This window comes from Siphateles boraxobius, unplaced genomic scaffold (assembly GCF_051911475.1).
Source record: "Siphateles boraxobius isolate OS27281-9 unplaced genomic scaffold, OSU_SipBor_1 24, whole genome shotgun sequence".
Classification (NCBI taxonomy): domain Eukaryota; kingdom Metazoa; phylum Chordata; class Actinopteri; order Cypriniformes; family Leuciscidae; genus Siphateles; species Siphateles boraxobius.
This window is the reverse complement of record NW_027508855.1, coordinates 16,296,309-16,308,369: the sequence shown is the minus strand read 5'-3', so window position 1 is coordinate 16,308,369 and position 12,061 is coordinate 16,296,309. Positions and strand designations below refer to the sequence as shown.

At 36.5% G+C, this 12,061-nt stretch overlaps 1 protein-coding gene across 6 annotated transcripts in view; it reads right to left on the bottom strand.

Annotated features, from left to right (window-relative positions):
• prodhb (proline dehydrogenase (oxidase) 1b) overlaps positions 1-12,061 on the bottom strand; it is a 38,323-nt gene that overhangs the window by 7,676 nt on the left and 18,586 nt on the right. For all 6 annotated transcript variants that reach the window (XM_077241665.1, XM_077241664.1, XM_077241667.1 and 3 more), the window contains 8 exons: positions 8,770-8,804; positions 8,546-8,695; positions 7,435-7,499; positions 7,212-7,328; positions 5,839-5,912; positions 5,464-5,545; positions 2,211-2,303; positions 748-894 (listed from right to left, as the gene is read on the bottom strand). In XM_077241665.1, the coding sequence (XP_077097780.1) occupies positions 748-894; positions 2,211-2,303; positions 5,464-5,545; positions 5,839-5,912; positions 7,212-7,328; positions 7,435-7,499; positions 8,546-8,695; positions 8,770-8,804 (763 nt within the window). The remainder of the gene's footprint in view (positions 1-747; positions 895-2,210; positions 2,304-5,463; positions 5,546-5,838; positions 5,913-7,211; positions 7,329-7,434; positions 7,500-8,545; positions 8,696-8,769; positions 8,805-12,061) is intronic.

Genomic DNA, 12,061 nt, shown 5'->3' with positions numbered 1-12,061 from the left:
TAGTTCCCCCAAAAATGAAAATTCTGTCATCAATTACTCTCCCTCATGTCATTCTAAACATGTAAGACTTTCGCTCATCTTCAGAGCACAAATTAAAATATTTTTCATAAAATCTGAGAAATTTCTGTCCCAACAAAGAAAGACTTCACGGTTCAAAGCTTTCATAAAGAGATCGTAAAAGAAATCCATATGAATCGAATAGTTTAATCCAAATTAAATCTGTTCATCATGTAGCGATCATGTGTCTTCTGGAGACTTGGATTAAACCTCTCTATTCTCTTTATGAACGTTATGAACCATCAGAGTTTGGGGTAAATAGACCTTTAATGGAGGGACAAAAATCACTCAGATTTCATTAAAAAATATCTTCATTTGCATTTCGTAAATGAATGAAGGTCTTATGGGTTTGGAGTGAGGGTAAGTATGACAGAATTTTCATCAGAAACCATCCTTTTATTCACTTCCTTTCTCTTCTGAATTTAATATAACTTGTATAATAGTCACCTTCATCATTTATTTCCTTTCAGGATTTATTTCAATGCAAAGATAGATTGCAAGCACCACAGTGTTAAAAATCCGTTTTGATTTTGCTTTGTCTAAATGTTATCCTGTTATAACAGCATGTTTTCTGCACAGCATCTAACCATCTCACTGTAGGTAAAGCCCAGAATATCATCATCTGATCCACGTTAACACCATTCATATGTGCCAGACGCGTGTGTGTGTGTGTGTGTGTGCAAGGCTCACTTTGAGGTAGCACTGGTAGGTGTTGAAAACGACAGCTTTGTCTGTGTTGAAGATTCTCTTCATCTCCACAGTAAGTCTGCTGATGGCAGGCTGAAAATATGTCTGTTCGGCGTCCACCATCAGCCTGACGCCATTTTCCACAGCATGCTGTTCAGCACATGAAAAGCAGGCAGTGTAACAGTGAGGTAAAAACACATTCATCAGCTGACAAAAAAAAGAACAAAAAAAAGAAGATATTGCCACAGATAGCATCATTTTAATTGATTTTGCACCTGTCAGCATTGTGCACATTTTGTCTGCATTAGATAACAAAATAACAAGTGGCATTTATTTTAAAGAAAGATTGCACATGCACGCTTTGCAAACAAACATTTCATATTCAAAGTAGTTTGATTGATTTAAATGCTAAAACATGTTCATAATTAATGTGATGTAAGTTTGGGGCTGGTAAGATTTCTTATTGTTTTTAAAAGAAGTCTCTTATGCTCACCAAGGCTGCATTTATTGTATCAAAAATACAGTAAATACTGTATATTGTGAAATATTACTGTTTTCTGTTTTAATGTATTTTCTAACCTAATTTATTCAGCATCATTACTCCAGGCTTAAGTGTAACAAGATCCTTCAGGAATCATTCTAATATGCTGATTTGCTGCCCAAGAAACATTTCTTATTATTAAAATCCAATTTATAAACTGTTGTGCTGCTTAATATTTTTGTGGAAAGGCAAAATTTTTCTTCGGGATTCTTATAGAATGTTCTAAAGAACAGCATTTATTTGAAATAGAAATCTTTTGTAACATTATAATGGCTTTGTAAATGTATTAAAACATGTTTGATGTATTTAACTAATCCATGCTGAATAAAATTATTATTTCTTTTTTTTACTGACCCCAGACTTTTGAACGGTAGTGTCAAGCCTACCGGGCGCCACAGCAAAATGGGTGCCAACTGCTCAGGGTGTGTGTGTGTCCACGGTTTGCAGTGTGTGTTCACTAATCACTACTCCTAATATGTGTGCGCACTAATCTGGATGGGTTAAATGCAGAGCACGAATTCTTAGTATGGGTTACCATACTTGGCCTTCACATGTCACTTTCACTTTTTGAACAAAAAGAAAAAAAAATTAAGAAAAAAAAACTGTTTTATGAAATCTCAAAACTTTGTTTGATTTGGTACTTCCAGGCTGAAAAACAGGAAGCACTGAGCCTACTGTGAGTCTCACAGCTTGTACTGCTTGTACCAGAGGCCTTTCACAGTGCGACATAAACCCGATACATGTTCCTCACATCAAGTTGACGGGGCAGAACAGCTCTCTAACCTCCACACTCTGCTGAAGGCTTTCTCAAAATCAATCTCGGTTACATTCTTCATCCATGACTGTCTGGTAGACCATGACCTTCTGACACTCCGCATGAATACCACAGGAGAAACATAAGAGGAACAACAGCCAATGAACACACCTTAGCCAACACATCCAGTCGCTGAAGCATCCTTTTCATCTGCCTTTCCTCTTCCTCAGTGAACTTGGACAAAAGAGGCTCCAACTGACCAGTCTGTCATAAATATATAAAAAGAATTCAGAATTTTAAAGGGGTGGTAAAACACGATTTCACTTTTCTAACTTTAGCTAGTGTGTAATGTTGCTGTTTGAGCATAAACAACATCTGCTAAGTTCAAAGGGAGATATTTGCTTTTAAAAAATTCAATTTCTAAGGACTACAGCAAACGACAGGTTTTGGACTACACGAAATTCCTCCGGGTTTGCTGACGTCAGCATATCCCATTATTTACATAAACCCCTCCTCCGAGAATACTTAATAAGCGAGGCGAGGCCATTTTATATTGAGATGAGTTGTTGCAATGCCGTCGAAACGCTGCTGTTATTTTCATCTGGATTGCAGGTCCACTTTGTTCAGCCTTATAGGGACGAGGGAGTTAGAGATCAATGGTTAAAATTTATTTTTAACTCGGTCCCTCATAATTATGACCCAAAACTCACTCTATGTGCTGAACATTTTACGGAGGAAAGCTTCCACAATCTTTGCGAGTTCAATGCAGGATTCGCACATCGGCTTGTCCTGAAAGATGGAGCAGCTCCAACTTTAAAAACAGAAGCTGTTGTTTACGGGCCACAACCTGTAAGTATGATTTATTTTTCATCAATGTGTTTTTCTGTAATAGTTTGTATTGTTAATTGTACGTTGTAGCAAGGAAGTAAACGAATGACAACGATGTTTGGCTCTGCTGGTTTGTAAAATGCTCATTTGTAACTTAACGTTATCCGACAAACACCTAACGGTACAAACTTTTTTTTAATCTAAACAGCGAACTTGGAATTAGTGTAAATTATTCTTTGATTAGAGCTTTTATGTATATCTACATGCTTGTTTATCTACAGGCATGCTAAACATGGTTCTGTGTTTGATTTGGCTACTGTAATAGAACTAAATAAAACTGCCGATGTTTAGTGTTCGTTTTAGGTTAATAGTTCTGGCGATAGATATTTGTCTAACAATCGTTCTAAAAATACAAAAGTAACGGCGCCATACAGTCAGAAACGATCACTATAGATCCGCAGTTTTTACTAAAAAAAATCCCTTTGAGGACTGTAGTATAATTTGTTAGAACGATTATATGAAATTCTTGTTTATGAAGCTAATTTTTTTGTAATTCTATAATAATTAGTTCAATTAAATAACAGCGTACGTAAAAAGTAATGAGAGAACAACAAAAAACAAACCTTTCTGAAACGTTGTTTAACAGCCGTTCTTGAACAGGTTCTGCTCGATCATCTTCACAAACATCCTCTGGGTCCGACTGAAGCCATTGTTTATAATACACCAAAGCACAAACTACCGGTAAAGGTAAGGGGCGTGACGTTTCCGGAAAACGTGCACTAGACGGTTAGCGAATCACAACACACTGAGCCAGCTAACCAATCTGAGCCCATGGCGTAGTTTTGAGGGACTGGCTTCATAGAACACGGAAACCATCAGACCGTTTTTACAAGGAGGGACAGAGCAGTGTAGAATAAAGGTATAATATATGAAAAATAATGCAATTTTTAAAAAACGAAGCATGAAAATGTTACAGTGCACCCCACAAACACAATCAAGCCTTTGAAAAAATGCGTTTTACCACCCCTTTAAGGGTGTTTTTTTTCCCAGAACAGATGGTTTCAAATTATCGGACAGAAATCTTTAAGGTAAAGGGCATATTTTTCAATCAAAAATATGTTCTCGTATTCTTAGTTTACTTTTCCATTGTTTTTAATTGAGTAAATGGGTTTTTTGCAGCATCTCATGCATGACATGGGATTCTAAAAATGCAGAGCTGAAGTTAAACTTTTAAAAAACGTGTCTCTAGACCTTGCGCTTTTTGCCATTCTACTGGCATGTGTCTCGCATTTTTAACATCAAAAACGTGTTCTGTGTGAACAGGCCCTAACATGTCAACTTGAACAGGAGAGGAACAACCTGTCTAATTTTTGGAAACCTGTCTGGAAACAATATTAGTGGTGCTTGCTAATTGTTATTGCTCATACTTAGCATGTTTACTTTTACAAGTACATTTATTTCACTTCAATTTTAGTTTAATTTCTTTTACATTTTGTTATGTGATTGTCATTTTCATTATTTTTAAAAATATATATTATTAAATAATATTAATATTTTAATTAATATTCTAAAATTTAAAATGTATAATTATTATACATATCATATATAGGTTTAATTTATTTTTATTTCAGTTTTAGTTTATTTCCAGTTAGTAGTTTTAGTGCTTCAACTTAAACATTTCAGTTGGTTGCCAAGACAGAATTTCTATTTTTCGTTTAAAGGCCCCCTGAAATCAAAAGTTTTTCAAAAAAGTTTTTTAGCTTTTAGTATGTCAGCCTTAAAGTTATAAATTAGATGGTGTGTTCTAAAACAATGACAACATTTGCATTTAGGAGATATAAGCATTCAAAACTTACATTCTCTCACTTCCGCTAAAATGGATCGTGGATTATTATGACATCACCGCGGACTTCAGTTTCTCATCACATTTTCTGTCCAATTAAATGCTCTCTAGAATCTAACGTATCATCAGCACTCGGATTTGCTTCCATGGTGCTGTCAAGTACAACTTGCAGTCTAAACTAAACGCTATTTGCTATTTGAAAATGGGGAGGAGCCATTCAATATGTCCCGCCTTAGCTTCCTGTTTCAGTGGAAATTATGTCAACCCATCATACAAAGCTGTGCATTCCAAGGCACTTCAGATGGCCTTTATTAGGTTTTTTTCTAATATTTATATTTCATTGTATTTTAGCTTTATTTCAATTGACAACTTTATTTATAGTTTTAGTTGACGCTAATAACACTGATATAAAACCAAATGATAACTCAACTCAAATCATTCATTAGCAACCACATAGAAAAACACCAGTAACATTTTGGTCCGGAACTTTTAAAAAAGTATAATTTTTATATTGATACATTCACCTTTACATTATGCAACATACAAATGAAGACTATCTTCTGCGCTTATGATGGAAGCCTCTTGTTTCTTTTGCAGGCAAAATTCCATACAGGTCTTCGTAATCAAATTATCTGGGAATAACTCTGCGAAGGGGCTTTTGCAGTGTTTATAGAACCAATTAGACCATGAGAAATCCATAACCCTCTTCATCTATGCTGTGGTTGAGGTATCTGTTTCTTGCTGTTTGCCTACCTGCAGGTTTGGGACAACTAGTAGATTGGATATCTTTGTTCTCTCATCAATCAGACTGTTCCAGTCCAGCATGTCCACCATGCTTCGGGAAACAAATACAATATAGCATTTATATTTAAGCAGATGATGTTTTGAACATCTAATGACTTGCATGCATCATTACAGAACTGGTCGATTCAGTGGAGCAAATTGCTCTTATATGAGGTACAAAGGGTTGACTCAAGGGGGTCAAGCAGGGCAGTGTAATGGAGCACCCGTGGAATAGTCCTTGAGTAGCTCTCCTCAGTTCATAAGATAACTTCATTGTCTGCCATTGATTGAGAAGATTTACAAGTCTGAGTGTTAGAACAAATACGGGAAACTGGTGTTTCTCACCCTGATGAGTGCAGTCGTCCATCAGAGAAGCAGCTCTGAATGTTGCCCTGAGCTCCCAGCCTGGCTAGACATGTCTGCAAAGAAAACACACTTTTCATTCATCACACCCAAAAGGACTGTGATTAAAGGAAAAAAATCACCCGAAATGAACCCATCGAGGGTTTAGAGTTCTATGGAACACAAAATTATACATTTTGAAGAATATTACAGTTTAAAAGGCCTAACTATAACGATAACTATTATAGCGTTCACACTAGGGGTTGCACAGACTAGTTGACTTTAATGCCCTGCCATGATGCTTTAACCTTGACATCGACTAGTCGCTGAACATTGCCTATACAGGGCGCAACAGGATAAGAAAACTTTTACGTTTTGTTTCCAAAAGTTCAAATGACAAATAAATGCGCACTCCAAAAGATCTTTTTTTGATAATGCCATATGGATACTCAATATTGATTGGGTGAATGCAAATGCAAGCACTTTCTAAACGAATGTGCTGCTGCATTGTAAAGCACACGCATACAGACAGTGGCACATCACGTGCAGACATTGAGGAACATTCAAGACCCCCACAGACCAGGTGTGAACGGGCCTTTACTCTCCAAAAAGTACAAAAAAGGGCACCATTACATATGACATTCCAAGTAAAATGACAGCTTTGCAATATTTTCTAAAAAACTAGCTCTCACATATTATATGCAAATCTGCACATCTTGGAGGATTTTGAGCCAATGACAACTTATATGTCAGCGCTTTCAGCAAACAAAGCTAATATATGGAAAATTTTAAGGGGCTTTTATGGTGCTTTTTTAGTTTTATGTATGCAAAACAAAAGGTGGAACTTCTTTTGAAAGAATTTCTCCTTTTGTGTTCCACAGAAGAAGCTGATGACAGAATTGTTTCTATTATTGGTGCAGTAATATAATGCACATTAATATGTATTTGCATATTATGCAATATGATGAATGAAAAAGTTCAAATATGCTTATGTTTTTAATGACATATTGGTGATTATGTGGTAGTTTAGTGGTAAAAAATCTGGGCTATAAAGTTCAAACCTCACATGTCAATTCATGTAGTATCACAATTGTTCCCTTGAGCAAAGTGGAAATGATCTTGTAGAAATGTCCCATGTAAGTTGCTTTAGAAACAAGTGTCTGCTAAAAGACTACTTAATTATTTATTGTCATGTTAATTACATTGTGCCATTAAAATGAATGCAGCTCTTACAGTCTAGTCATTGCAATACAGACTCCAGTTGCTTGCTGTATGCCAGATTTGTTGCAGATGCCTTACAGTTCTTTTGCAGTATTAAACACGCTTGAGTGTCGGTTGATCTGTGCGTTTGGCCGCGGTTTGAACCCAAAGCATACCTGCAATTGCTCTAGATCCAGTTTCTGCTCCAGCACCTTAATGCCGTCTTTCCCCTGCTTGGCAGCCAGGAAACTGAAAAAACGTCTCCACTTCACCAGCACCTCGGAGAACTGGAGCTACAGACGCCCGAGGAAAGGATAAAGAGCCCGTTTAGTTCACCAAGGTGACGGATTTTAACCCGTGTTTTCTGATGAATGAACCCTGCCTGAACCTCAGTCTTACCAGGAATTGTGGGCGCCCCAGGGCAGTCATCTTAATAGCCGAGAAACCATCTTCAGAACTTCCACCTGAGCAGACAGGCGTTTTTCTTTTAGAGTTATTTTAGAGGTAACTGCAGCAATGAAAGTGAAACTGCCTTTTTAAGAGCAATTTTCCAGGAACACTGAATGAATTCTATAAAGTTATGAATAGTGTTGCCGGTGCATTTCAATGGGTGTTTCTCCAATACTTCTGGCATAATGGAAAACAATTACAAATGCTTTCAAAAGTTGGTCAGCTCCATGCTTTTTTTGGCGCTCTTAAAAATATGCTGAAAATACAACAATCAATAAAATGCACAAAAAAAAGATTTAAAGAAATAACAGGATAGAAGTTTGCACCACTTTCCATGAATAGAGAACATTTTGATGTCCCTTTACTTTTTCAGTCGTGAAAACCGAAAAGAGGCTTGAAGGAGGCCTGAAAACATTGTTACAGAAGAATCTACTTGTTTCAAGACAGTTTACTTGAGAGTAGAAGTGTTTTCAAATCTTGCTATGTGTGAAAATGCACACACTCTGTACGTTTGAAAAAGTATGTTTTCAAAAATGGACATAACTGGTTTAAAGTTTACGTTTTCGGTATGGGTGTGTGTGTGATTTATGTTGTAGAACAAAACGTCAAAGTATCAAGTTTACCGCCGGCTTCAATTTATGAGTAAATTGAAAACCCCATAGAAAATCTCAGTGGAACCACGGGCCGTTGTTTTGACGTCATTCTCAAACCTGGCCTTTCTTAAAAAAAAGGGGGGGGCTGGGGGGATGGTGTCTATCGAGAGCAACGTTTTTTAAAAGTTGGATTTTCTGATGTTATCAAGGGCTTTTTAGCTAGAAAAACAAGGAAATAAAGTGTCTAAAGTTGTCATTTAAAATAATTCCCACATGAGCACATATTCAAATGATAAATAAAATTGACTTCATTTTTATGTTTTAGGCCCTTCTTAGTACCTATTTGTGCAAAGTGTCCTACTTTGTGTGTTTTGGTCACTGCAATTGTAGATTCTCACATTTGTTTTGCTTGTAAACTGAGACCAATTCGTTAATTACAAATCAGCTTTTACAGAATGGTCTGTTACCTGAGGCTTTGATGCATTTCAGGAAAGTCTCCATGTGCTGGTCGCATTTCTCCTCATCGGCATAGAAATACGTACGAGCGCTCGTCACGCCTTCACGGCGATCGCCGAACTTACGATGGGCTGTGAACTTCTTCTCCCGATGGTCAGCTCCTGAATGTCGAAAAGAGACATTTTGCTTTAATATTACAAAAGAATTGAAATGTCAAAAAGGTGCAGATACTCACCAGGGCTTTCTTTCTCTGATGTAGACATGCAAGATCTATCAAAAAAGAGAGAGAAATTGACATTTTTAATAAAACAGGGGACTAATGAAACCAACTACTTGTTCTTTAGGTCTTTTTAGAGACATTTAGCCAACAAAATGAAGAAACAGCAGTTTCTGTAGAGAAGAATCAATAAAAACTGCACAGGCTGCTATGAAGTCACTTTACTGTGGTGCACTTCTGCTATTTGTTTCCCTACTATATTTCAGGGTCAGCACTTAGAGTCACACACTGACTACCGCCTGATGTCTATGCTTATACCCATGCATCTCAACTCTCTGCTGTACTACACTGACGCTCAGGCCGAGCTTTCAAACCAACTCAAAGGTTAGACAGCCACATGGGGCAGTGATTTGTTTAGATTGAGTTCCTGTGATCTCCAGGTCCTTCGAACGGTCTCTGCACTTCCCCATCCACCCACACCGCCGCGTTTACTCTGCATGAGGCTCAGTGGAGACAATGTTTTGACGTCTGTAATGTTCCAACAGGAAGGAATGTTGAGATGTTGATGGGGTCATTAGCGGACAGACTCAAGCCCTTCCAGGCTTAAAGTGCTCTTCTAAACAAAACAGAGTTATACAGGGAACATATGACAAAGATAGGTTTTGACCAGGATCTTACTCATTTTAAAATGTACCAGAGAGAGTGAGATCATTACTGGCAACTGTATTACTGTCAACATGCAGTAACTGATTATGAATGCAAAAGAAAATAAATGTATGTTCAATGTGAAACCTCAAAATCACAAGATAAAAAATGCATAAAAAAATGTGAATACGTAATGTATTGAATTGATAGTATTTGCTGTAATTAAATCAAATTATGTATGTATTATTAATTATTAGGATTGAATTCAATTAATAATGATCATGATTATTTATCATAATAATGATTAATAACTTTTATGAGAGGGATGGATGGATGGATGATCATTATAATTATTGAATAAATTAAGTTTATATTTTCAAAAAATATTTACAATATGCTCTCACACATACATATATATGTGTGTGAATAACGTATAACGCCAATATGAACTGTGTAATTAGAAAGAAAAAAAAATCATTTTGAAAGTAATACATTTAATATATTTATTTTTTCAAGCAAAGAGGTTGTGTGGAATTGTCTTGGGCCGACATCAACTGAATGCTACATAGCAGAAAATTACTAAATCAATACAAGCAAGTCAATTACAGTTGACCAATGGTTGTTATTATAATAATGGCAGTCTGCACCAAACCAAGACATACCAATAACAGCTTATTCCTTGAAATGATACAAGGCAGGAATGGCATCTGAAAACTCATGGAATGATCAGCCAGGGTTCCTGCATATTAGATGGCAACCTACTCAAATGCCACATCCTCCAGCATTCTCCCTCTATCACACCCTTGATAATGCAGAAAAGCCAAGCTGAGCACTCTATTCTGTATAACAGCATTACAGGATCCATTGGGGTGGATGTTAATGCAATATTGATAGGGGCAGAGGCTCTAAAACACACATCACGAACATAAATTAGCTGTTATTAGCCAGTGACCAGCCAGGGTCCTCTGTGGTTGTAAAGAGCATTTCCAATAAACGCTCCATTTCAGCACATTTCTTCAGTGAGGTGAGTGATCGTGTGGATTTAGCGTCCCTCACAGGCTATGAGGAGAACTGCACTTCTCTCTGCAGCGTAATCTGAGGAGGGACGCCTATAAAATTACTCAGACCTCTGACAGCGGCTTTCAGAAATGAAAGCAGTGATGGGGAGGAGAAGTCCATTTATTGGATCTCACTCTGTATCACTGGCTTTTCTTCACAATCCAAATGGCATATCATCTATATCTCCGTCTCTCTCTTCCTTTCAGTTCTCAGGCAATACAATTTCATTTATATTTCCAGTAGGAGACCCTCGGGTATGGCACTGACACTCTGTCATTTAAAAAAAGGTCAATGACAAGAACAAATGAAGACATTTTTTGATCAAATGTCAAAACGTTGACACAGCTGTTGAAATGTAGGTGATACTAATGGTTAAGGACCTGGGCTGGTAATAGAAAGGTCACAGGTTCAGTTCCAGTTTGGAATGAATGACAAAGAGTTACCCTGCAGAATTATTAAGAACAAACCTCCAAGTAGAGATATGGACAATAGACTGCATTTCTAACCACATTACACATGCTATTAGTGTACGACAAATTGTATAAATTGAAAACTGTCTGCTGTTTTGTCAAATAATGTGTGTAAATGTCCCAGTAACTAACAAACAGGAAATAAAGGATATAAATGACATTTGAGAGCATAGTTTTTAAAAATTTGCATATGTACTGTGTGGTTGCTAGGGCATTACTATAGATGGATGCTTTATAGATTTATCTTATTATTGCTCACTTATGCCATCAAGTTGTTGTATAAACGCAATATCACGTGAGTCGTGCGATATGGCTGTATATCAGCAGACTGTGATTACCTACGGCCGAAATAAAATAAAATGCTGCATAATCTTCATAGTATGAATAAAATATAAATGTATCCTTATTAAAACTACAAAAGTTATTGAAGTAAAGTTATTTTATTTTTTGTTTGATTAACATTAAATGACAGACAACAGCAATAATTAGGTTTACACCCAGCTGTTAAACGGAAAGTTCACCCAAAAATGAAAAGTCTTTAATTAATTACTCACCCTTGTGTCGTTCATCTTCAAAACACAAATGAAGATCTATTTGGTGAAATCTGAGAGCTTAACATCAAGCTTATCTCTAACGATAGACATTTTATAGGCCGTCGGCACAATATAGTGTCATACCACCCAGCCATAACTGAGACTGAAATTATTACTATTAAACACATTTTTGTTCATTTAAATAAAGTTGAATAAAAAAGCAAATATAAATATTAGATGAAAAATTGTACAAAAACGTGAAAAGTTGACCAACTAGCTGAAATATCTCACAGAGGAAAATTATAAGTCTGATTACTTCTCAAGAAGCAGAATTATTTGCAATATCAGGTTAAACTCCAAAGTTTAATACACAAGTCAGAAGTAGTATGCAAATTATACAAGTTTGTTCCAAATCCTAAGTGACTCATTTGGGTCACTCTTCATATCTCTCTGTGTTTTGTCAAATAACATCAAGTCCAGGAATATCTTTTGACTTGTTTTAGGGTTTCTCTTTGAATTTTCTTTTTGTTCAAGCCTTAATTAGGAGTTTCAGGCACCGCATTCCCCCAATAATTCACTTCCTGGACAGGGATTTGTTCAAAG